The following is a 27220-nucleotide window of genomic DNA, read 5'->3' on the forward strand; positions in this document are numbered from 1 at the left end:
TCATTGTAGAATTTTTTAAAAAATGTTTTGGAGAAACAAGCTTTAATCTACTTCCATCAGAAAAGCTGGAATTATAGCCCTGGGGTAAAATGTTTGACTGAAAATCAATTCCATAATTATTGATAACCAATAATTCAAAATTAGATCAATATATATTGTACCAAAAATAACTTGGCATCCCAATCACATCATGTCCATCATTGGGGACAATTCTTTGGGCATGTGTTACCTCTAATGTTAAACTGTATATCTGCAAGCGTTACAGAATATCCTAGTTTCTAATCAAATTTATAATCCTAACCCTAACCCTCTTCTGAGAGAGCCAATCTTAAAACTGATGAAAAGAAAATAATTGCCAGAACAATGTAATTGACTTATTGAAAAAAGCTAAGCAATTGAATTTCAGATAGCAAAAGTTTTAAGTGTTGCTTCAGCTATGAAAGCTAGCTGGATGATTTTGGACGAGTCACTTACTCTCAGCCTAACCCAGATCACAGGGTGGTTGTTGGGGAAAGAGAAGGAGGAAGATGTGTGGGATATGTTTGCCGCATTGAATTATTTGTAAAAATAATAAAGATGGGATATAAATAAATAAGCAAATTAATTAATTAATTGAGAAAATTGTCTATTGTGTATTATCAGCACTGTTTGGCAGTGGCTCTCTGAAAGGTGATTTTTTAAAGAAGGATTTTAACTCTCTAAGTGGTCTATTTCACTCTTGAATAACTTTTACTAATGAGTTTTTGTTTCTGATTTTCAATCAAAATTTATTTCCTTGTAATTTAAAACCATTGTTTACAAATTACACTGCTATCTTCTACTACAACTCTGAAATTTTTTTGCCCAATCTTTTGTGTGAAACCCTTCACATACTCGGAGACAGCAAATATCTCTCTGTAGCCATCTCAAATTCCAAGATTTGTATCAAGATAACATGTCAAAAGGAAAGGGTTAAAAGCCAACCCAAACTCTGGCTGAGCTGTTTTGTAGGCATGTAATTTAAATACAATTTTGCAAAGAAAAATGGATCAATTGACATAGATACAAAATCCTTTAGTCTAGATGACTATTAAATTATTATCTAGTAAGTGTCAGGTAAAAAATAATGTAAAAATCCTAGATTTAATTGTTAGATAGACAACAGTAGGCTGAATCCCCATAACATAGAAACTTCAATATTTGCTTGCTTGTTTTCTTGTCATTTAACAGACACATTTTAATTTTCTTATTTATTAAATTTGTTTTCTACCCACTGCAAAATGACTCTGGGCAGCTAACAACATATAGTGTGTGTCAGAGGTGGGATGCTACTGGTTCGGCCTGGTTCTGCCGAGCCAGTAGCGCCAAAGATCAGCTGAGACTGAACCGGTTCTCTCAAACGATCGGCTGTTGGGTCCACCCGCCCGCCCAGGCTCCCATACTGACCTTTATTTCCTGCTTTTGAAGCACAGCTGCTTTGCGCGGCACAGCAGATTGCCACACGTCAGCTGCTGAAGCGACAGGGAGAATGCAGGATTGCAGGAGATGAGTAGGAAAACCTCTGTGCGTGCGCAAAGCACATGTTTGGTGTGTGCGCACACGCAAAGTGTCCGTGTGTGCAAAGCGTGCCCACCCAGCCACACCCGCCAAACCAATGGTAAACCATTTTGAAACCCACCACTGGTGTGTGTGTATGTATTAATGCATGCGTGTGTGTATACACAAGTTATAATTCAAGGATGGGGAGGAACAGAATAGAGTATAAGAGAATGAGGAGGTGGAAGCTACTATTAGTCGATCAACCACATCCAGTACTCCCCCCCTAAGGTTCCAAATCAACTTGCAGAGCTAGGTCTTCAGGCTCTTGAAGAAGATCAGGAGAGTGAGAACCAATCTCACCTCAGGGCAAGATGTTCCAAAGAGCTGGAGGTCCCAGCAGAAAAGGGTCTCCTCCTGGACATCATCAGTGAGAATTCCTTGACTGACAGGATCTGCAGCATGCCGCCTCTGCTGGCCGAGATGAGCCAGCCCTGTTTCATAGGAGTGAGTGGGTTCCTCAAGTAATCTGAATCCATGTCATACAGGACTTTATATAGATAATAACCAACACCTTGAATTGCACCCGAAAGTAAACCAACAATTAGTGAGCTTCTGAACAACAGTGTAATATGGGCCACTGTAGAGGCTCCAAAGACTGCACCGCTGCACTCTGCACCAGTTGAACCTCTGAATGCCCAATGAAGAGCGCATGGCAAGTTTGAGATGATTGAGCCCAGGACTCATTCCTGATCTAGCACTTGCCACCTGCTCTTTGATTTACACACACACACACACACAAACACACACACATACACTTATATATACTTACCACAAAATAGTAAAATCGGACTTTTTGAAAGAAAAATCATGCTGTTTAGTGGTTCGTTTTTATTTGCATTATAACTTCTAACTGTAGCCTATGGATAACCCTAAATGTTTTTATAGTGCTAGATTAGAGGACAAAATTGCATCTTATTCCTGGAGTATATAAATGAATTTTCTCTTCAGTTAATCATTGAACAACAATACTTATTGTTGGGGTAAACTTGATTTTACATTTCAGTTTATATTTTAAAAAGTTCAAGCTTGATCATTGGTAATTTCATGTACTGTCCTCTTAGCTTTCTTTGGTTTCCTTTTTCTATGTCTTCATTGATTAAATTCATGCTGTCATTATCAAAACCATCTTTGGTATGAATGTTTTTTAAAACTCAAGAAATGCTAGCAAAGGCTCTCCTTGAATAGCTTGCTATTTTTATTTCTTTTCAAACACCCCTGCCTTCTAAGTCATGTGCTATCCTAGGAGCTAAAGAAGAAAATGCTTCCAAACTTTAAAAGGAAACAGCTGAGTGTTGGCTATTGTCCTAGGAGAATTCACCCCTGTTAAGTTTCTATTTATATTGTCCTCCTTCTTCAGTTGTAACAGGAAATTTTGAAGGAGAGGGAGACAGCTGACACCAACAAAAACTTGTAATAAAGTATACCGTGTGTGATATGGTTTCCTTTCCTTTGGAAGAGTCTGTCTGAACAGCAAACTCAGGCTGAGATTTGAGGAAGGCATAAAGAATTGAAGTGGGCCAAATTTATATCAGCAAAATAGAGGGTTATCCAAATTAACTGTGACTTTATCCTAGAGAATTTCTAACTACTGATATTCAGTAGTTTCAATAAAGCTTCAATCTGAAGAAATATCATTATTATACTATATGTCAATTCTATAAAAACTTGTCTGCCAACAGAAATTACTAGTGATATTAACTTTTATTTATAATAGATATATATTATTGAAAATCTCCAGAGTCAACTGAAAACTTCTGTAAGGAAAATCCTGAATTTTTCAGTGTTACTAAAATATGACTCTGGAATGTTGCAACTGATAATGGAATGCTATGAATTCATTTTAAAGTTGTCTTGTATTCATGGAGCAATGATCTAATATGATAAGATTGGGCTGCTATCAAAGTCTATCTTAGTTTAGCAAATTTTCTCTCATAGTAACTGACCAATGCCTCAAGGATGTTTGAAGCAGCAAGCAGAGCATTATTCTGCTCAGTTATTTTGCTGTAGTTGGTATTTGGAGATATGCTGTAGACTTATCTTCCATAAATATATTCAAGCCCCTTTTAAGTTTGTCCAAATTAGTAGCCATAACTACATTTTATGATAAATTCTTTATATTAATCATGTCTTGTGAAGAAGTCATCTTTATTGTCTGTTCTAAATCCCTTTTCAATCATTATTTTTGGTCTCAGTATTTTGAAATTTTGTGCCATATTTTATTCACCTGCATTACATTCCCCCTTTAGTTGCCTTTTTATGCTATAAAATTCATAGACATAGAGAAAGTATTTGAACATTCTTGATGATTTGGGTGGCTTATAGTTTGTTAGGAAATCAACAGTTTTATGTTGATGTTCTTTGAGACTTCTAGGATGGATGACATTGTGATTCAGCAATTTATTGCCATGTGGTTGCTTAAATGTTTTTAAAATCTTTTTTTTTGTTTCCCCAATGTGCTTTAATTATTGAAATTAGTCCCTTTGAGCTGAGAAAATCAATCCAATTTCTGGTGCAAGGAATTCTTTCAATTCCTCTGCAGTCTCCATATCCTTTTAGGAATCTAGTTCAGATATATTTCAATACATATTTTTTGCTTGATGCTTTTCAAAAGTTTTGCTTCATTCCTTAAAATTCCTTATTATTTTTATGCCATAGTGTAGGCTCCTTTTTATTTCCATTATTGTTCCATCTATTTTTATCTCTTCCTGTATGCTACTAAAACGTAATGCTGGCCCTTTCCTATGTTCCTTTATTCCTTCCTTTTATTCATTAATATGATTTATTTGGCCACTTAACTTGCAAGAGTAGCCCTGAGTGCTTACATATTGTTAAAAACTAAACAAAAACAAAGGAAAAAATGAAATGTAGAAATACTAAATAACCCAGGCCAATCGTATCATATTCTCATTCAAATCACTTCATTTTTAGACAGGCTCATCCAGGTTCTGGACCAAGGCTTAGAGCAAGGGTCTTCAAACTTTGCAAATTTAAGACTTGTGGACTTCAACTCCCAGAGTTCCTGAGCTAACATGACTAGAAGAGGAATTCTGGGAGTTGAAGTCCACAAATCTTAAAGCTGTCAAGTTTGAAGACCCCCGGCTTAGAGGAAAAGCTAGGTTTTCAGGCCTTACTAAAGGCCAAAGATGTGACCATCCAAATCACAAAGGGAATGCTATTCCATATGGAATGCCGTGATAGAGAAAGCCTGCTAGGTCCTGTTAAGTCCTGTTAGGTGACATATAGTACTTTGTAGAAAGAATCTGATGCATACTCATTGTGCCAGCTTTTATGGGATAACCAGAGAAAGTTGGAGACTGACAGTTATGCAAATAGCCCTTTACCCTGAAAGGTTTTATAAATGAAAACCAGCACTTTAAATTGCATCTGGAAGCCTGTCTACATTTGATAGTGAAAGACCATCACTAAAACGTACTCTAGCTGGACCTTTGCTGGATTCTCCTGACCAAAACCATTGTCTGCTGTATGGGGAAGATCCTAGATATTTATTTTAAAATATTGTAATAGTTATTTTATATAGTTCCTGTTTTAGGGGGATTGTTATTCTAAACAGGATATAAATTGCAATAAATATACGCATTTATATTTGTATCTTCCTGTTTTATATTTATGTATTCTAATTATTTTTACTTTATTTTTATGTCTGCATTGCCTGAATCATAAATTGCCTTGAATGTTTTTTCTTCAAATATGTGGCATATGTTTAGTAACTATACATAGTTGTCATGATATGGGGCAAAAAATATAAAAAATATATATTGATTAAAAATTGCCCTTTTTACAAAAGCCAAATGGTTGCTGTCGTCTTATGTTTTCTTTAAGCTGGTGCTTTCCAGATATCTGGGCTTACAAGATTGTATGGTCAAGTGTCAGCACTAAAATCCACTAAACACTAAAGTGTATATAGCATCAATTTGGGGAGAGAGCTTAACATATCAGGAGGAAAATTTTAGTTACACTGGCAAACTATTAAAGTGCTGATATAAAATTAATCATTATATTTAGTCCACCTTCTATAGTTATTGTGCAGTTCCATCCCAAAGAGAGCAACTGTATGTTCCTCTTCTAAAGAGCATCTCATAGTTTATTATCCATTACCAAGAATGGAATATTCTGCAGTTGATTGAAAGATAGAAACAAACAAATCTTTATTTTTTCATATAGCAACATTCTCTAATCTGATGTCCCATTCAAAATAACCAGTAGTAAAAACATTATGAGCCATCACATATGTACACTATTTTCCCGTTTGACTTTTTAAAACCAAATAATAATTAGTGCATCCTGCACAAATATTGATATTTTAATTTAAATGTACCAGATGCAACAAAAAGAAGAAACGATTAAAAAAATAAAATTTGAAATTGATGCAGAGGTGTTTAATGCAGTGGTTTTGTTATTATAATGGGCAGTCCCTTTAATGTGGCTTGTGGTAGATTCATCTCCTACAGAATTTTAAGTGGGAAATAGTATGAGGAAATTTCTGCCGAATCAGTTTTTTACTCATCTGAAGAATCTGGAAAGGAAGAACAAAATAATTGAATAACTTCTTAGTATTTTTTTTAAACCGTTAACTGTGTTCATGATACAGTTAGTTATATATTTTCATTCAATGAAGTCAAGATTGTTTCCAATAATAATAAAATACTGCAAATACTATTATTTATAGTTGCAACAATACAGAACTTTGTTGAACTCAGTCTTTTGAAAGAGTCCAATTTTGCATCTCTTCTGCTTCAAAAAGGAATGCAGTTTTGAATTTCAAAAATAGTTATTAGATCAATTAGAAGCTCAATTAGTGTAATCAATTTGTGTCTTTCCATTTAATTTTTTCTCAGGAATTGCTCAAACATATTAATCAACATCTTACGAGAAGAGTATACCACACTTATGTTATCTGTAATATTGTAATTATTGATTGATATGCGTGTTTGTGTATGTGTGCCATGCTACCCTATTACTAGTACTGCACAATCATTTGACTGTACAGATGTTTATGAAAATGCAAAAAAAAAAAGGCAAAGCAAAATATATCTGTTAAGGAATCCTTATAATCGCTGTGTCATTCTGTCTGTTTATCTGTTTATAGCTCAGTTGCATTTTTACTCCTCACTCTTCCTAATTTTGTCAGTCACCATCAGTTTTGCAATATCCTAAAACTTCCATGACATTACTCCCTTTTTTTTTCATTTCGCCCCCCCCTTCTCATTGCTATTTTGAGACTTGCTAATGTTAAAATATTTAGCATCATCTTCCACACCTACTTGTGAAAGTGTTAATATATGCCAGAAATTTTCCTAATCATACTATACAATGATTCAAATAAGAAATGTTGAAAAAGACTCACTTTAAAGATTCTAGCTTCAGCCAGACATGATATGCTTGACAAAAGCTGAGGAAAATGAAAACAGGAATTTAGAAGTAATACAGTTAATCTCTAGATTATCAGAAAGGGTTGTTTTATATTAAAAATATTCTGTAGATTTAGTTAAGTGTTAAGTCCCATTATAGTCAGTTCAGAGCCTTCAAAGTTCAGTTCACCTAATCTAGATCATTAAGTATAATAAATTAAAAAAGGATTTGAAAAGTAGTTCCAGATGGTCTGAACAAGTAAGCTTCTAAAAAGCATATTTTCTTATATTAATTAACATAAATTGATAATTTATACATTTCTATCAATATATTTAAATGTGACACTGGCAAGGAGCTTGGAAATCAGTCTTCCTCCTCCTCAGCTGACCTGTGAAACTTTATTTATTTATTTTGATTTGTCAATGGCTTACAAGATAACAGGTGTAAGTATAAACATAGTCATGAATACATGGATACATATAACAAAAATAAAAGAAACAATAGGACAGGGACGGTAGGCACGTTGATGCACTTATGCACGCCCCCTACAGACCTCTTAGGAAAGGGGTGAGGTCAATAGTAGACGGTCTAAGGTTAAAGTTTTTGGGGTTTTGCCTGCCACTTCGCTGGGGGGATGGGGAACAAAAGAAGCACCCCCACTTCCCATTCCTGGTATGTTCCTAGAGACTCCCTCCTTCCAGGGGAGAAAAGAGCCCAACCATCAAACACCAGCATCTCTCAGCCATCTATAACTTTACTAGCGGGCATCTAAGCCCCTCCTTCCCTCACCACCTGCTGCGGAAATTTCAGATTTCAGCCTTTGTTTCAAAGCAGCCAATCATCTCTTATCTGTCAGGCCTTGCTACCAGCTGATTTGATACAGGGGCCAGAGAGATAGGAAAGAGGACAGGAAAACAGTTCTCCCATCTTCCCTTGTGCCATGCAACCTACAGGTTTTGGGAGTGTGTAGCTGAAAACCTATTAATAAATGCTGAAGTGAATTTCATTCTTGGTCATGTAGGTCCCAGCATTCTATAAATTATCCCATTTAAATTACTTTGTTTTAATAATTATTACCTTTCCAATTTTTCCCAATTGAAAGTCTGATACAAGATTTTTACACATACACAGACCTCAGATAAATGGGTTTTTTTTCCTACATTTCTTTCTGTGTTGTATGCTGCCCAGAATATGTGGATTGATCTGGATTGCAGTAATTGTGAAGAAATTTTGTAGATACCAATGGCAATAGCACTTACATATTGCTTTATAGTGGTTTACAGCCCATTCTAAGTATATAGCCCCCAACAATATGGGTCCTCGTTTTACTGATTTTGGAAGGATGGAAGGCTTGAGCTGGTCAGGATCGAACCGCTGGCAGAGTTAGCCTGCAATACTGCATTCTAACTACCATGCCACCATGGCCCTTAGATAGCCATTGATGTCTCTTCCACCCCCAATTCTGCCCTTTGATCACCAAAATAATGCCCTCTGTAAAGACAGTGCAGGTAAGTAAGTGAATAGGAAGTTTTGTTCCTAAATTTAAGAATTATTTTTATAGGAAGTTAAATGGCATTCAAATTCTCAGACCATTCTAATTGTACCACTAATAGGGGTAGTCCTTATGTTCCAAATAGAAAACAGTCAAATGGAGCGGAAAGCCTATACAGTCATATTCATAGAAAGCTAGATGATTGAAATTCCAATCTTTATTCTAGCAGTAACTTCAGCAGCCCAAACATCTCAATATTGTTCCAGTTCTATTTCTTCAGGGAGTCACTGTTTATTCCTGGCTGATTTGTACTCAGACTTTTAGGAAATAAAATAGCAGTAGAAACTTTCCAGCGTTAGGCAATTTTAGCAACAGCTCCAGCAATAAACAGCAAATGCAAAGGATCCTTTTTAATATGTTTTTTAAAAGTGGGTTTTGTCCACTTAACAATACCTTCATAGTTGATGCAGCCATTGGCATCTTCTTGTCCAGCCATCAATTGTTCTACTTCACTCTCTGTCATCTTCTCGCCTATAAAATAGAAATCAAGTGAGTTTAATTTTGCTTCAGTACTTATCTCTGAATGCAGGAGAAATAGGAACTACTTAAATAATACATCTGGTTGTTAATATTAAATAAGATATAATTCTGTCTTTCTTTACCCGACATTCTCCAAATCTATTTGGATTGTAAATCACAGAATCTCTAGCTAACATGGACAAAAGAATTCTGAAAAGCATCAAGTCAGGGACAACTGATATAGACAGATGCTTAGCACAAAAGAAGCCTCCAGTTATACAATGGCATCCTGTGATGCAGTTAGCTCCTGATGCAGTTGTTTATGCAACAATAATCCCAGAAATATCTGTAGTCACAAAAGAATTGCCAAATGGGAGAATGAATTCTTGCAAGAAATGAATGTTCCACTTGTTTTATATATGAATGGGAGTTGTGACAATGATGAAGAAAATTAGAAAACCGAGCAATACAGAAATGCCTTCCAGCTCCATATGGGCTGCTCTGCTTCCACAATCATCCACATTCAGAGGCTGATGCCTGAGAAGTTAAGTTTACTCCAAGATTTTTAAGACCAGGACTATTTCTTTAGTATAAAGTATAATTGATATTCACTTTCACATTTGGGCCTCAATATAGGCATTGATCTTGCACAATCAGCTGGAAAAAAAAACCCTGAAATGGCAGCTCCATAAATGACAACATATTATTATTATAAAGATATACACACAGTACTTGTGGAAGCATCACAAAAAGATAGCCTGCTTTAAATTCAAATCCATGTCTGAATGAATCATAGCAGTGTGCTATATAGTGCATACATGCTGGAGTATGTATGAACATATGGATGATTTGAAAGACAGCAGACAGGTTGCCTAAAGGAAGGTCAAACCTTGCCAAAACATAATTCTTGTCACAAATTCTACAGATACTCTACTCCCTTCAACATGCTACAGATTAAATTCCTTCCTATACCTAAAGTGACAAGGACATGACGCAGTTCAGCTCCCATGACAGTGCCATTTCCTTCCTTGTCAAAAACACGCAATCCTTCCACAAAGTCCTCAAAAGTCCCTTGGTCCTTGGATCGGGCAATGTGTTGTAACATTGGGAGAAAAGTCTCAAAATCCAGCATCTTTGTGTTCATTTCTGACAAGAAAGAATATGCTGATGATGACAAATACCAAAAGTAACAATTCTGATACAGACAATTCCAATAATCCTCTTAGCCTCCCCCCTCCCTCCCTCCCTCCCTCCCCCCCTCTCTCTCACACACACACACACACAGACTTTCCCTTGTGTTTAGATACAGTTTCCCCATTTCATCAGTGTATCTTCCTGTAACAACAAATCTGGAAACTGATTCAAGCAGATCTGAACTTGGAAAGGATAGATTACAGCTCAGAAGAATTAAGTCTTGCAATTGCTTCTAGATCAATTATTGAACATGCAGATGTATAGTTTTGTGGAAGGCAAGAAACTTCTGAAGTAGGATATGAAAAGGCCTGAATCTGTCCTGTATATATATATGTACCTTCTGTCTTTGGTTTCCCTAGCACTTTCAAGACTTCTGCATTGGTTGGGTTCTGCCCCAGGGCTCGCATCACGTCTCCACACTGGCTGTATGTGATTTTCATTTCTCCAGTTGGGGTCCTGTCAAAGAGCATGAATGCTTCTTTGAACTCTGGGCAAAAAACATAATTCCATTAGCTCTTTGCATTAGCATAAACTTTTGTAGAAATCCTTCCTAACCAACATGTGAAATAGTTAAAAAAAAAAGAAAGAAATGGAGGCCTATTTTTATCTATATGTGGGAGTTTTTGAGAGGTTATATTTATCTGATCTCAAAAGAAAGCACAATGGCTAGACCAGATAGCAAACAAAAATATTATAATTTGTCTCTTTACATGTGAGAAATTGCAAAGCAGAAAGTGATCTGAGCTGTTGTTCTATGGAGATTGGAATGGGACAATTGGCTTCAGCTGCCTGGCCATGCCCATTTCACCCCAGGCCCTCCACCACAGCCAACTCATCGGGAGTGTGCATCATTAGCTAATGCCTTCCAGATGTTCCACACTGTTGCAGGGTATCCCTTGGCTGAATGCTGCAGATTCGTGGCAAGCCAGTGAATGGGCAAGCAGAGATTCGTGGTGCTTCTGAAAGGGAGAGATTGGCTGATAATAGAGTACTTCCAAGCACATCCAGAAATCAGGAATTTGTTTCCTTTCCTCCAAACTAAAAAAAAAAATCCCTGCCTGGCCCAACTGTGCACCCAGCTCCCCTGGGATGCTGCATCATTGTGGTGTGTGTAGAACGGGGCAACAGGACTTGTGGACTTCTTCCAACCTTCCTCCTCTTCTTCCAACCTTCCTCCTCCCATCACTCAATGAGAACTTCAGTGGAGTCCCCTCAATTAATTTCCCCTCCCTCATTTTCCCCACCCCATTACTAGCTGGAGGGAGTGGGCTGTGGCTGAGGTGGAGCTGGGCGGCTAGCTAAGGTGGATTCAGGCAGGGCCAGATTAGCTGTGAGGTTGTGACTTTTTTTCCCTTCACCATGTCAGAGTTTTAGCATAGATCAAACCCAAAAAAATTTGAGCAATGTCAAATTCTGGAACTAATTCACCAAGATATAAGGAAACTAGTCATGATCTGTGATTGGTAATTTTATAAAAGATAGCAAGCTTCCAATCCCTAATTTTTAACAATAGCATTACAGTAGCGGGAATTTTTTTAGTTTGGCAAAGGAAAGGAGGAACAGTTGGAGTACAGCAACTTTCAGCCAACTCCTCCTCCCAAGTTCCATTTAGAAACTGAAAACGAATTCCTGATTTCTGGATATGCTTGGAAAGACTCTATAATTTCAGAAGCACCACGAATCTCCACATGCCCACCTGCTGCCTTGCCATGAAACTGCAGTGTTCAGCCAAGGGGCTCCTTGCAACACCGTGGAATGTCTGGAAGGGAGCAGCTTGCAGGATTTGGTTTGCTTTCTCCCATTCTGTCCACTATGTCCATACATCCCCCTTCACTCTCTCTATACTCACAATGCTCCCAGCCCAGATGGTAGCACCAGTGGAGATGGCAGTAGAAGCTGTGATTATGTAGTGCACAGCGACAGCCAAGGCTGAAAGCCAAGTCTTCCAGGGCAGCTGTGGGCCAATGTTTGAGCTTTATGCAGTTTCTCACTTTTCCTGATCAGAATAGAGGTGACAGAGAAGTTGGCTGTTGCCCTAACCCTGCCCATAGTGTTGTTGGTTGCTACCTTCCTGTCACTTGCAGCTTGCTCTGAGCTGGCACTTTGTTGCCAATTCACTCACACTTGCACGCACATAAAGTGCAATGGTTGGAAAACAGCACTTCTTGCCAGGGGGAAACAACACATTTTCCCCACCCACCCACTCATATCACCTTGAGTTTCCATTTCAGGAAGCTGGGATGCACAGCTAATTAGATTGGGACAAGTATCCCTTAGAAAATTGCTTGGAACAAGGGGGCAGGGGAGAAGCAACAGGGACTGGTGTGGTGGTGGAGTAGGACCAGGCCAAGGGTCAGGAGAGGATGACTTCCCATGGTGGGTTGGCTATGGTGGGAGGGCTCAAGGTGATGCAGGTGTGGGCAGGTGGTCATTGGACAACTGTTCTAGATCCTATAGACAAATACTTGGAAGTTCAACATTTCAAAACTCTTGCCTAATAAAGGGAAGGAAAACAAACAGTTAAATATTTTAGCATAAAAATAAATAATGTTTTTGGATAAGTTGTAAAAATAAAGTTGTAATATAAAAGATGTGCCAGGGATGTTATTTGTCCAACATATTAATTTGGAATAGATTACAGGAAAAGGTTAGAAAGCTGAATGACTTTGGGCCAATCACTTCCTCTCAACTCTAGGAAGAAGTCAGTGGCAAACTACTTCTGAAAAAGCTTGCCAAGAAAACTCCAGGGACTTATCCAGACAGTCTTCAAGAATTGAAAGCAATTGAACAGAAGAAGAAAAAGCTTTTAGTTGAACTTCAAAATACAATTTCTAATACTAAAATCAGTATAGTCTACTTGCTTCTGAAGAGACATTTAAGCAAAAACAGGAAGCCAGTGCATTGTAGATCTTTATGTTGAACGGATAAGAATCATGGATTCCAATAATTTTTCTATTTCTATATTACTGCACTATTATTACACTTAAAGGAGTCATATTTATTGGTGTTTTGGTTATGAAGTCATCTTAAATCTATTTCCGCTTAGATAATTCCAAAATACACTATCCTATGTTTTGAATCTACTGTTTTATTTAAAATTGCGGGAAGCTTACATTATTTTGTGAGGCCATCTGAAAAGAAAAAAAGTAATTGAACTGATATCTAAATGATAGCATATTCAATGTAGATTTAGAAGTCCACTAAATTTAGTGGGAATGATTAACTTAAGTCCCATTGATTTCAACTAGTTTACTTATAGTATAACAATCTGGATCCTATAAACTGGCTACAACTGAAATGTTCAGTTGTTTAGTTTCAGCCCAGAACATTACCTTCAGGGATGGATATTTCTGGAAAAATCAGAATTATGTTATTTTTGTATGTGATAGTTTTTAGCTTCTTAACTTGCTGCATTATCCTCTCTTTATCCTTTAATTCTGCAAGCTGAATAAGAACAGTCCTGCTGCATTGATTTGCATTTGATTTCTCCCTTTTCTGTGCTAGTCGATAGGCTTTTTCTACCACAACGGAAGGGCCTCCTAGTTTCAGAATATGTGGCAACCATTTTTCTATGAAGGCTGCCAAATTGTGGCCCTCTTCTTTCTCAGGCAAGCCATAGATCCTGAGAGTACGAAGTTGCATCGATTTCTTGATCTGTTTCATGTGGCAACTGAGGTGTTTATTTTGTCTAGCTGAGCCATCCAAATCCTGTCTGCATGCTTGCTCATGCTCAATTATAGAGCTAGTTGTAGCAATTGACCGGGCCAGGCTGTGAATTTGCTCTTCCAGCATATCCATCCGTGAATTCAAGGCTGAAATTTTACCATCAAAATCCTTCACTACCTCTGAGGCATGGTCTACTTTTTTCTGGATTTCCAACATAACCTTTTTCATCTCTACCACTGAAATATTGCAAGAAGTCAGTGCCAATGTGCAACCTCAGACAAGTGGAAGCCCAAGAATCTTAAGCTTCACAGAAATCTTTGGGCCACAGTTATAGTTGGGTTGGTTTGTTATTAGGTCATCGGTGGCATCACAATGGCTAATAATATATCAAAGGATTTATAAACTTTATTGAACTTCAGGACTGAACTTCAGACCTGCCATGGCAGTTTTTCTGCCTGCTTTTCTGCCAATAATTCCCATAAGGTGTAGATAACAATGTCTTTTGCCATACTATTAACCAAAACCTAATTCAACATATCCAACCTTAGGTTATGCCGTAATATGTCTCTTCCTCTGAAAGAAGGGGGAATTACTACTTCTCAAAAATATAGGTTGAAACTGTTGAAACATTATAAAGTTTCTATATATAGATAACATAGCTGCTCATGTAATAGCCTTTTATATTTATATTTATTTATAAAGGCTATTTATATTTTCATCTGTCTTCATGCAAAAAAAAAGATGGCAACCTACCAAAAACATAACCGTATAAGACAGATTAGAAATACAAATTAACCTAAGCAAGAAAATGAGAAAAGAACATATGTCCATTCTAAAGAAGTTCAAACAACCAGGACCTGGTGTATTACATCCCAGAGTTCTGAAGAAGTTGGCACACATGATCTCAGAACCACTGAACCATATATTTCATAGAACCTGGGGAACTATGGAAAAGAGTCTATGTGGTTCTCATCTTCAAACAAGCAATAGATCTGTGAACACCTAGAAGCAAGTAAAATTAGAACCCAACATATATGTGTCAAAAACAGATTGTGCCAAACAAATCTTATTTCCTTCTTTGACAAAGTGACTAAATTAGTAGACCAGCATAATGAAGTGGACATTATATACTTTGATTTCAGTAAGGCATTTGAAAAGTAGACTAGAACCTAGTTTTTGATAAGCTAAAAAAATGTGGGAGGAAAGCATCACTACTAGATGGATTTGTAACTGGCTGATAAACCATACTCAACATGTAGTCCTTAATGGAACTTCATCTACATGGAGAGAATAAGCAATGGGGTAAAATTCCATATTACACCCAGTACTCTGCAACATCTTCATAAATGATTTAGATGAAGGAATAGAAGGGAAACTCATCAAATTTGCAGATGACAAATTTGCAGATGACATCCAGAAGATAGGCTCAAAACCCAGATGGATCTTGTCAGATTTGAACACTGCGCCCCATCTAACAAATGAAATTCAGTATAGAAAAAAGTAATTTAGGCAAGAAATGCCAAATATATAGTATAAATAGATTAGGTGAAACTTGGCTCAATAGCACTAGATGTGAGAGGGATTTTGGAGTCCTAATGGACAATCACTTAAATATGAGTCAGCAGTGTGCAGCAACATACTAAAAAAGCCAACGGAATCTAGGCTGCATTACCAGAGGGATAGAATCAACATCATATGAAGTACTAGTACTGCTTTATAAACCTTATTATGACCACACTTAGAGTTTTGGTCACCATATTATTAAAAAAAAAAATGACTCCCGGTTGACGTTGCGGTGGCAATGGCTGGAAAATAGCAGAGCCCTACTGGACTCTGTGAAATGCACCCAGCAACTGCTTGCTGGGAGACCCTATGGGGCTCAGCCACCCTGGAGGGGTGGTGAAGAAAGGAGAAGTGCTTCATCGAATGTGAGGAAACTGCAATTTCCTCACTGGTCCAAGAACGCTCTCCCGAACAGCAGCAGAGACGATGGCCATTTTGGTCTGTCACAAGCTGGGACAACCGGGACACTAAGATCTTGTAATGGAGTGGTGTGTGGATAAAGCAGTGAAACTGGGTGAGATAACTTCTAACCCTTACACCAAAGATTTAACTCAAGCTAAAAAACATAAAAAATAACCTCCAAATAGTAAGAAAGCGGCGATTGGATTAATGGAAAAGGATTAAAGACTAAAAATTGAAGAGAAATATTAAAGATAAAGATTCAGATGCAAAAGAAATACTCAAGGATGTTTCCTTGAATACATTGTGAAAAGTGACTTTTGGGAGAAATTGCTTTTCTAAACTTTATTTTTAACTCCCCTGAATGGATGACAGTCAGTTGTTTTGACTCTTATACTTTGTTAAAGTTGGAACTGGGAGCAGGAGAGCTCTACTAGAGGAAGAAGATTATTGCAATGTGAGACATTTGAAGGAAAGTGCTAAAAGGAGAAAAAACAAATAACATCTAGAAACAATTTGACCTTGACGTTATCATTGCAGACAATTAGGAGACTTGGAAATATTTACCAAGCTGTCTGAAGATGTTTGAGGCAAATTGAACTATAAAAACTAAAACTTTATTGACCTGCTCATTGAAAAGAAAGAAAAAAATAAGAAAAGTAAATAAAACTTCAAAATTTGGACAATTGGGAAAGAGTAAACTGGAAATTACAAAGACTGTAAAGTAAAAATTATAGTTTCATAAAACATAACATAAAAACATCATCATCCTTCATAAATTTATGTTTTATGTGTTTTTGTTTGTTGTTAAAATCAATAAAACTTTTACCAAAAAAAAAAAATTATAGTTTCTAAGGACTAGAAGCCCAGAGGTTTTGGAGGAATAATTTTGGGATTGATAAATTTTATTAACGATTTACTCTTTTGGAGATTTTAGATGTTGGGATACTGGAATATTAAAGATACATTGAGTAATTTTCCATATATTAATGTGGTTCAAAGTGATTCAATAGGAGGCAATAGAGTTCTATGAAGAAATGCTAATGATGGTTACAAGATTTTTTGAAAGTATGACAAAGATGTATAAGGAGATGAGGGGATCGTTTAACAATAAAGAAGTGAGTGTAGAAGACCCTCAACAAATGGTGGGAAAAGATGAACAAAATATTCAGGTGATGGATGAGAAATCAGAAGGAGTGGGGGAGGAAACAAATCAAAATAAGCTTCAAAAAAAACAATGAAAAGACAATAACAATAAATACTAAGAATCGAATAGACAATCCCCTAAAAGTTTACAATAGTATAGAAGGAAAAAAGGAGTACTTCCCAAAAATAATGGAAGGTTTATGGATGGGTATCCAAATGATGCAGCAGAAGGAGATAAGGGGAAAGGCAGAGGGAACACTCAGTCCATGTAGAAATGTTAGAAAGAAATATAGGATCAGAGGTGGAATTCAGCAGGTTCTGACCAGTTCTGGAGAACCGGTAGCGGAAATTTTGAGTAGTTTGGAGAACCGGCAAATACCACCTCTGACTGGAGATTTTACAGTATCCTTCCCCTGTCATGCCCACCAAGCCACATCCACAGAACTGGTAGTAAAAAAATGTGAATCCCACCACCGTATAAGATCCTAAGAGAGAAATATAAAATCATTATTAAAAAATCAATAAACAATGGAATTCTAAAAAGACCAAGAGATGAGGGATAGAGACATAAGATTTTTAATACTATGATTGTATTAACAACTAATGGATAAACTGGGAAAATAGCAATACACATGTAGATACATAATAGAATTTATTATAACCATAAATACAGCAGGTTAGGAGGAGGAAGACTCTGATTAAGCATACCTAAATGTACTATCATGATTAACAATGGGCAAAAATATATTGGATCTCATAGTTTTTAGGATTACAAATTCAGGGGACTCAGAGATATAATCTTAAGAGTGATTGAGTTGTATTAATAAATTGCTTTATTGGTGTTTATAGAAAATTGAGATTTTGGAAACATGATAGATTTTGAGTAATATTTTAAATACTAAATTATTGATGACTTATCAGGGGTCAATAAACACATTGTATGAAGAAATGTAATTGATGTTTAAATATAGTATTATAAAGAGAGAATAGTATTGCTTAAAGATAAAGAGGTGAATATTGAAGAACCTCAACAAGGGGGGGGGGAGGTACAAATTGGGAAAATAGTATATATAGCGATATACAAAAATATAATTATAATTAGTATATTAAAATTAGAAGTTGGAAGATAAAAACTGTGTATAAGTAATTGTATTATTATTGCTGTTAGCACTGTGTAAAAATATATTGACCCAGTCATTACACTTTCCACAAATTATGTTGGTTGTTAAAGAAAAACTGTAAATAAAACATATACCAAAAAAATAAAATAAAACCCAAGATGTTGAGACTCTGGAAAGAGTGCAGAAAAGAACAATAGAGATAGTTATGAGGCTGGAGCTAAAACATATGAAGGATGGTTGCAGGAATTGGGTTTGACTCTAGTCTAATTTAAGGAGGGACTAGGGGGTGATATGATAGCAGTGTTTCAATATTTGAAGGGCTGCCACAAAGAAGGGGGGGTCAACCTATTTTCCAAAGCACCAGAAGGCAAAACAAGAAGCAAATTAATCAAGGAGAGAAGCAACCTAGAATTGAATTGGCATTCTTCAGTCTCAAGAGACTATGGTATCGTGCTATGAAACCACTAACTGCCACTTCCTGTGTTGTTTCAATGCTGAATGCAAAGCTGGAGTGTCCTCTCCTAAGAACACAAGGCCTGAGTAATTTCATATGGAGGATAAACTGTTACCCAGCAGCAGATCTCTCCTCTCCAATCACTGAAATAGTCTAATGGAATGGCAGAGCCAATACAATTGGTACAATCAGGACTGTGATTGTACACAGTCACAAACTGCTTCCGGGACTCTGGCTCCAGATTTTGCCTTGAGGTTGATTCCTGAAGCCTTTTCCAATAATAGATATAGCACAAGGCAGTGGAAGTTTGAAATCAGAGTTTCCCTTCTCCTAGAAGATGGTTCTACCATTTTATCTGCCATTGGGGCATAAAGCCCTCGTCCGCCTTCAAAACTGTTGACCATCTTCTCCTGTAACCCTGGAATGGGGGCCCTTATGAGGTGTACCAGCCGTGCAACCTAGAACTAAGGAGAAATTTTCCAACTATGAGAACAATTAACCAGTGGCACAGCTTTCCTTGTGGGTGTTCCGTCACAGGAGGCTTTCAAAATGAGGGTCTCCTGCATGAGCAGAAGATCGGACTAGAAGACATCCAAGGTCCCTTCCAACTCTGTTATTCTGGTTTGGAACTTTGATTTTTTTTCAATCATGCTATACTATAAGGTGACATACGCAAAACAAGCCATTCTGATTTGTTTATAAAACCATCATTAAATATCTTAGTTAATAGGTATGAATGCAACAAATATATTTGATCTGATACCAATATAGTAACTTTTATCATATCCTACTGAACTCAATGGCTTTCATAGTTTATGGTTTAGTGTATTTTGTGAACTTAACTAATGGCAATTTATTCACTATAACATGGGGGGGAAAGTAGCATACATATGAATACGATGGTTTTAAGATAAACCATTACTTACCTTCAATCTGATCAGCACTGAATTCAATCTAAAGAGAGAAGAGCATAACATTATTTGCTATTCCCCTTTTACACTTTGATTCAAATTGAGTCAATCCATCACTTAGCATGTACTGTATATTAAGGTTAGAAATAAATGCACCATTCGAAAACTGAAAGACCAAATTAGAGACAGACCATTATGAAGAAAATCTACAAGATCAGTAAGAGTCGATCTAACTGACATAATAGCACATAATTAGTCAAATTATTTGAATAATTTGAAGTGTCTACAGGCCTTTTAGTACATCTACAAACAAGACTACAGTTAGTCTTCAAATTATGACCATAATGGATTTCAGAATTTCACAAGTCATTATAGCTGTAAGTCGAGACACTATATGACTGGGCATTTTATGACCACTTTTACAACAGTTGTGAAGTCATTCAGTCAGGTCGTTAAGTGAATCCAGCATATCCAATGGTTTCTTTCCCATGTTCTGCTGGAAAATGACAAAAAAAATTGCAAATTGCAGTCACATGATAGCAGAACACTGCCACCAGTCTTAAATATGAGTTAGTTGCCAAGTACCCAAAATGTGATCATGTGACCGTAGGGGGAGGGGCAGCAATTGTAACCTTGAGAATAGGTCATACATAGCTTTTGTAAAGTCTGTCATAATTTTGAATAATTGTTAAGCAACTAGTTATAAGTCAAAGTTTACTGTAGATAATTTCATTTACTCATTTTTTAAATCTGATCATACATTCTAGAGAGGAGAAGTCAATGATAAGAAACTATACTTTTATATTTGGTGCATTTCTCAGGTTGGATTCTGTAGATAGTTTCACATAATGTTTATATAATTTGGATTTACATATTGCTGGAACCTAATGAGCTATGATTTTTCAATAAACCATATTTAAGCAATCTAAGTTTTGGAATGATGGGTGAATTCAATTGTACATATCAAGCTAAACTGTATACAGAATTGCATGCAATTGCAATGGCATAAAAATATATTGATGTTAGATATTCCAGCCAAACACATGTATTCCTTCAAATTGAAATGAAAACCTACCCTTCCTTCCCTAGCTTCATTTCTTGTTGTTCAATAATCTATCTGAACCATTCCCCCTTCCCTCTGTTGTCTCTTTTACTCTGAAACTTTGCTTGTAATACTTGTCAGGCAGCAGAGCTTATTTGCTGCTTTTTAAAAGTATCACAAAGTGATGCTAAACATAATTCTTAATCATGTTTCTGTAATATAAAATATTTATCTGCTCATAAAGAGAGGCTATAGTTTTAAAATTCTTGATAGGGTTCTTATAGTTAGGGTAGCATTACTAGGTTTCTAGTTGTTTTTCATAATCTAGCCATGAAATCATACAGATACTCACAACCCTGTACAGTATGTATGTGGCAGCTCACATCTTCCTGTGTCTTCCAGCTCATATCTTCCAAATGTGATAAGGCCCAATCAGACATTCTTAAAGCTTGAGCACTCAGCCTCTGTGTCCCATTTCAGCTCCAATCCCATCCCATTTAACAAAATGCACTGGCTTTTAACTCAAAATGCACTGGTTTTATGTAGATATTAACACACCCATTACAAGTATCTGCAAGAGCTCTGTGCAAGGTGCATAAAACTGTACTCATGTTACCTTGTCTAAAAGCCAGTTCAAGTACGTACAAATTTTACATATGAAGACTTTTTTTTTCAGATGACATGAAAAAACATCAGAAAAAAATGTAATAAGGTTGATTGCTTTGAGGTGAGACATTCCCCTCCCAGGCTGATTTGGCTTAATTAAGCACTATTAAGAATACACTGTATTAACATTTGAAGGAACATAATCTAAATGATTATTATGTAGAAAATGTTTTTAGAATTTTTGTAGAAGCTATTTTTTTCTACAAAATCATCCATTTTATAATTATTTTGTAGAAGGTTAAATCTCGAGAGAGAGGCAAAATAGACAATGACAATTAAGCTTAGTATGGAAATATCCATCAACTGAGAAGATAAAAATTCAGAAGAAGGAATATTTTTCCTTGCAAGAAATAGTGGTTAGTATAATGAAAATCTAGACAAAAAAAGTTCCATCTTCTATAGAGTTTCATCTATTCTCTGCTGCCAATGATCATGTGTGAGTACTAACACCCAATTTTGTAAGAAATCATAAGGTTTTTCAAAACACCAAAAAGACGGGCAAGTTGTGGACCTCACAAATAGCTCAATAAGAGCCCAACAGAATGCTGGTTTGGGGTGAAAGGTGGAAAACTAGATTCAGAGCAGATATAGACTGGAGTGTAGTATCCTGAAAGAGAATTTGGTTGACTGAATGGAAGAATGAAAAGGAGCACTCTGCCATTGCAAGTTTTTTTCTTGCAGTCCCACTATTAAAACATATTCCTATTTTCTGATAATATCTCCTGGCAGCTTCAGGTTCTCCACACTGACCTCATCCTGAACTCAAGGAAAATGTAATCAGGTTGTCACTGTGAGTGGAGAAATATGTAGAAGTATCTCAGTTTCATGTTTGTTTCTGTACATTTCTACATCAGTTTTAAAAAGTCCTATTCATTTTGATGAACATTTCTCATCTTTGTATGTTCCTTTCTTAGGATATACTTTTTTGCAAATTGTTTTCTTTCGTATTATTTGTAAGATTATTTCCTTCAGTTATTTCAGTTATGTTTTTTTTAAAATTTATACCTGCAATGTAAATTGGGCAGTGAAATAGCAACTGGTTCAAAAGCACCCAGTCCTTATCCATCAGACAGTTTTGGTGCCTTTGTTTTCACACTTTGCAAGCAATATGTGCAAACCCTAAAGGACATTCTTTGAATTCCACATGAGAGGAATATTCCAAAAAGTGAAGATTTCAGTAATTCTGGCTTAATTATAGATTAGGGTTGATTGGCCAAATTTACCAAAAATGTAATTAAATTCATAGCAAGCCCTAACCACAGGAGCCAAGGTACATTAGCAACAATAGGCTGAATTCACATAGTAATATACAGTATATATTTATAAAAACCCACAATGTGGCTTAGGGTAGAAAGTCATCCAAGCCAATTTATTATGATTTACCAAGTTTATGTATCAGTGTGTTTGTGCTTATATATATTTATTACAGTAGCATTAGTCATCTTTACAAAGACAAGGTTCAAGCCTTTTCCATTCTGTTCTGAAGCTATTAATAATTTAACTACAAGTGCTGTCTTACAGGAATGTGTCACTATCAAAGGAGAGGAATGCAAAAAGTTTTTCCCTTGCCTGCCTGATAACTTGAGAGACCAAGTTTGAGTGCCTGTGGAAAGCAAATGATAACAAGAAACACATGACCTACTGCATGTGTTAGATAGTTCAGTGTGTTTCACTATTATTAAGAGTAGCTTCACTGACACTTAAATATTAAGAGGAAATGTAATGTACCTCTAAATACCTAATATCATAGTCAAAAAAAGAAAAACAAGTTGACACATTCCTCATAAGCTTTTTCTGTTATTTGATCATTTTTGGAACCTAGATCCAGAACTACATGGACTCTTTAGGATAATTCAGGATAATGCATCTCTCCTTTTCTACATTCATTATTTTAATGCCAAAGATAGAAGGGTGAAAGATTGGCTCATTATGTAGTGATTTAGATTAATGGTGCACTTGGGTAGGGTAGAGAAATGGGCTGAAAATAACAAAACTTTAAATTTAAAACGTCATTTCATTTTAAAATGAAATTTAATAGAGACAAATTAAAAATTATTCATTTAAGAAACAAAGTATGCACATGGGCTAGAGGATACTTGATTTGGTAATAGTATTGTAAAAAAGATCTTGGAATATTAATCAATCACAAACTGAATATGGATAAACATGATAATGTGATTAGAAAAGAGGCAAATGCACTTTTAAGCTGTGTGAACAGAAATATAAATTCCAAATCATCATCTTGTTTTATGCTGATTAGCCTACAGCTTGGTTGCGTTCAATTTTGGACAACACTGTTTAAGAAGGATTCAGACAACATGAAACAGGTTCAGAGAAGGGCAAACCATATGACAAGAGGATTAGGAAAATACTGCAGTTCTATGGAGAAATATTGAAGGAACTAGGAAGGTTTAGTCTTGAAAAGAAAAGGTACAGGGGAAAAATGATAGAACTTAACAAATACCTGAGCAAATGATACATAGAAAAAAGGAAACATTATTCTTTAGGGCTAGCATTCTACAATCCCAAAGAATAAAAAGTAGTTTAATAGTGGAACTAATTTTCCACAGGATGATAAGCTGCATCTTTCTTTTTTAAATATTATTATTTTATCATAAAAATAAAATACAAAACAGTAAAACAAACAAACAAAATGAAACAAAACAAAAGCATATATTCAACCCTAACAACCTCAAAGAAAAAAATAGTGTGCAAAAAAAAGAGGGAAAAGTGATCACTTAAATTTAACATTTAACATGTAGGATCTGCCCTGGCTGTGTGCTGAAAAAAAAGAAAAAGCAGTAAATTCTCCTCTCCTTTTACACACACACACACACCATCTGTTGTTATATTTAGCACATAGAAAGTCCACAAAAAGTTTCCAGTCTCTTATAAAACTGTCTGGTCCATTATCTCTAATCAAAGCAGTTAATTGATAAGCTGCACCTTTCTAAAAGGGTTGAGATACAAGTTAGGCAACCATCTGTCTGGGATGCTTCTCCACTGAGCCGAAAGGAGAATCCAGGATGGGTAGTCTCTAGTCTCCTAGCTCGGCTCCCCAAGAAGAAGCATTCAGGTAGGACCAACGCCCCTTTACTTGAGATTCCCTTACTGAGGAATCTAAGAGGCTGGCCTAAGTGTCCTTCCCATTGTATAACTTTATAATTCTGCATAGCTTCAGTGAAACCATTTGGCTTCTGCGTATATTTGGCAGATATATCGACTATTTCATGCAACATTTATTTATTTATTTATTTAGTATATGGCACATCATACATGGACTAGCAACATAAAATAACAGAATAAGTTGCGATGCCTACCGTCCCTGTGCTATTGTTTCTTTTTCTTATATGTATCCATTTCATGTATTCATAACTATGTTTATACTTATACCTGTTATCTTATAATCGCTTGACTAAATAAATAAATAAATAAATAAATAAATAAATAAATAAATAAATAAACAAGCAAGCTTGCTTAATTCGGGTTTATAGTAAATCCAGTCCCTGAAATCTGTGCAAATCCAATCAATTGTGGTATATTTGATTAATAATTATTAAACATACTATTGTAATATATATGAACCTAGCTATTATGTTCAACAGTAAAACATGTAGATTCAAAAGGACAGTTCTTTCTTAATAGTTTTTTAAAATAAAGAACTTGAAAAAAATAGGTGTCTTCCTATTTTTATATTGTCTCATGTATTTTTCTTTATCTGGGTTTACTTACCAGCTGAAATTCTGAAACCATGCCATAAATTAAGATGATAATATTTTCTAATGTGCTTCCGGTATCATGAGTTCAACATGAATATATAGACATGTTGAAAACTACATCTTTGATGTTATTCCTCTATAAATATTATCAAAGGAAGTTTCTACCTGGAATATGAAAATGGAGCCAATAGATATTAGGAAAGAAATTTAGAAAGTTTTGATGTACTCATTATCCTTGCTATATTTTCTATGTGAAAATTCATAGAGAAAAGAGATAATGTCACAACAATCAAACATATCAAAGGAGATCAAGTTTAGAAAGTGTTATTTGGGAAAGACAATGAGAATGAAATAGCCTGTATTTGTGAAAATCAATATACAAAACACTGTATATACACTTATAAACTAATTTATCTCAATGCAAAACAATTTTTGTACACTAATGATATCTTCTGCTTCTTCAGGATAGTGCAAAATCACAGAAGGGGTCTATACCAAACTTTTAAAAATCCAGATTTTCAAGTTTGGGAGACTTTTGGAAGTCTTTTACAATAGATGTAGATGATTTCTTCAAATAGTTGAAGACAATGTTGAAAGGAGACTGATATTTATTTCATGAACATTCATTCCATTTTCAACATGAGTTTTAAGCAAGAAATAAGTAGAATCTATTCAACCATGATGACAACAGCAGAAAATAAATATTTTATGGAAAATTAAACATTTTTCAACATTTCAGTTGTTGTTTTTTAACCAGGAAAATTATATACATTATAATATTCATTCCTTGGAATCATAATACATTTGATGAAAAAGCGTTACAAACAGAAATGGTCCTACAACTAATTTCAGGTTAAATACAAATCTTATCAAAACTTTCAATAGCTACAAATTATTTCTTATTAAGCACCAAAAATATTAAAGGTTACAATTAACTTGAACTACCCAGTTTCTGCAAAATATATTTATATTCATTGAGCAGAAGCTGATTTCCAAAATAATTCTTCATTGTAGATCACATTATTTAATTAAAATAAATAATGAATATGTAATGTTAGCGGAAGCTGAATAAGGAAGGAATGGGAAGCTGATAAACAAAATTTCGGAGTAGCCAAGTGATAAATTTGGAATAAAACGTGGCTTCTTCCACTATTTAAATTCACTAGCTTGGGTAACTCTGCCTGAACATAGTCATCTTTTAATGTATCAGTGGTAGAGTTGTATTCCCTGCTCCTTCTTCCGAGGAAGATAATGCTATTCAACCTAGTGCCCTTTCAGATGTACTGGATCTTGCTTTCCACAATCTTTTCTAAGATTGTTGTCTGGAAATTATTGGAATTATTATCAGACACATCTGAGGGCAGCAGATTAGCAGAGGCTGGAACAAGAAAAACTGAACTACTTACCGTCACACTTTTGGGATCAAAGGTAGGTTCTTTAGGTGGTTCTGGAGCTGGAGCCGGAGCTGTAGCTGGAGGCGCAGCTGCTTTGGGGGCTTCTTTCTTGGGGTCAGGCTTTTTAGGAGGCATGAGTCTGGATTTCTTGCCAAAGTGCTTGGTTGAAAAATAACCTCAAGGGCTTCAGGGAACAAAGGCAATACTTGCATCCACGGCTTATATACTCAGCTGTGGGTCTCATACATGAGGGGTGGGTAAAGTGCAAAGACAACTGTTTACTATAAAAGGAAGGGACTCCAAAAAAGTAGCGTGTCTCTCAGTCAACAATTGTCCTTTGTCATCCACAAGGGCCTGGCCTGGCTCCATATCCTATGATAGAAAATGCAGGCTGTTTTTGCACACCTGAGCTAGGAAAGCTCTAGAAAACATTTACTGAAATGGAAATGCTTTTTTTAGAGGATTATCCCCCAAAAATAATACTGCTCTTTGCTTCTCAACCTGCCTCTATACTCAAGGGGGACAAAGTGTGTCTTTTTATAGGCAAGCCTTACAAGTACAAATGCCACACATCCCTTTCAAGCTCTGGATTTACTTTCTGACACTTTCCCAGTGGAATAGTTAACTGCAAGCTGTTTGATCAACAGGTGTGTGTGTGTGTGTGAGTTTCACTAGCTGATCTTGCTCGAGAGCCTTATTTGGCTTTTTCTCTCATTTTATTATCAATCATGTCTTTTGCAATGTTGCCTTTTTCCTAGAAACTCAAATTATTTTAAAAAATTTATTATGTTGCATATTGAATGATGACATCTGGGTTCTTCCATAGTACTAAATTTTGCATTGACTTTTGCTAAGCAGGGGGTGCATGCCTAGCCAGCTCTAATTTAATCAACAAAGCATGGCTACATCATTATAGTTTTTAGCATGGTGGATAAACTGAAACAGGTTTTATAAACCATAAAGGCTAGGTTTGGATATAATGCTAA

At 35.9% G+C, this 27220-nt stretch overlaps 1 protein-coding gene across 1 annotated transcript; it reads right to left on the minus strand.

The window, feature by feature from the left end:
* Positions 1-5719: 5719 nt before the first annotated feature.
* On the minus strand, positions 5720-26765 carry MYL4 (myosin light chain 4). The gene is made up of 7 exons (XM_026679759.2): positions 26247-26765; positions 19429-19456; positions 10491-10640; positions 9932-10105; positions 8894-8971; positions 6944-6988; positions 5720-6112 (listed from the first exon to the last, which is right to left on the minus strand). The coding sequence occupies exons 1-6, from the start codon at positions 26367-26369 to the stop codon at positions 6960-6962; spliced, it is 582 nt and encodes a 193-aa protein (XP_026535544.1). The 5' UTR covers positions 26370-26765; the 3' UTR covers positions 5720-6112; positions 6944-6959.
* Between the last annotated feature and the right edge of the window lie 455 nt (positions 26766-27220).

Source organism: Notechis scutatus, chromosome Z (genome assembly GCF_049901735.1).
Source record: "Notechis scutatus isolate UNSWTSFEM ecotype Mainland chromosome Z, rNotScu1.2, whole genome shotgun sequence".
Lineage (NCBI taxonomy): Eukaryota > Metazoa > Chordata > Lepidosauria > Squamata > Elapidae > Notechis > Notechis scutatus.

Coding starts and splice junctions, on each gene's coding strand:
- MYL4 (XM_026679759.2), bottom strand. CDS start 26,369: ATGCCTCCTAAAAAGCCTGACCCCAAGAAAGAAGCCCCCAAAGCAGCT. Junction 10,641..19,428: donor CAGTGCTGATCAGATTGAAG/GTAAGTAATGGT, acceptor TTTTTTGCCCAG/AGTTCAAAGAAGCATTCATG. Junction 6,989..8,893: donor TGGCTGCATCAACTATGAAG/GTATTGTTAAGT, acceptor CATTTTCCTCAG/CTTTTGTCAAGCATATCATG.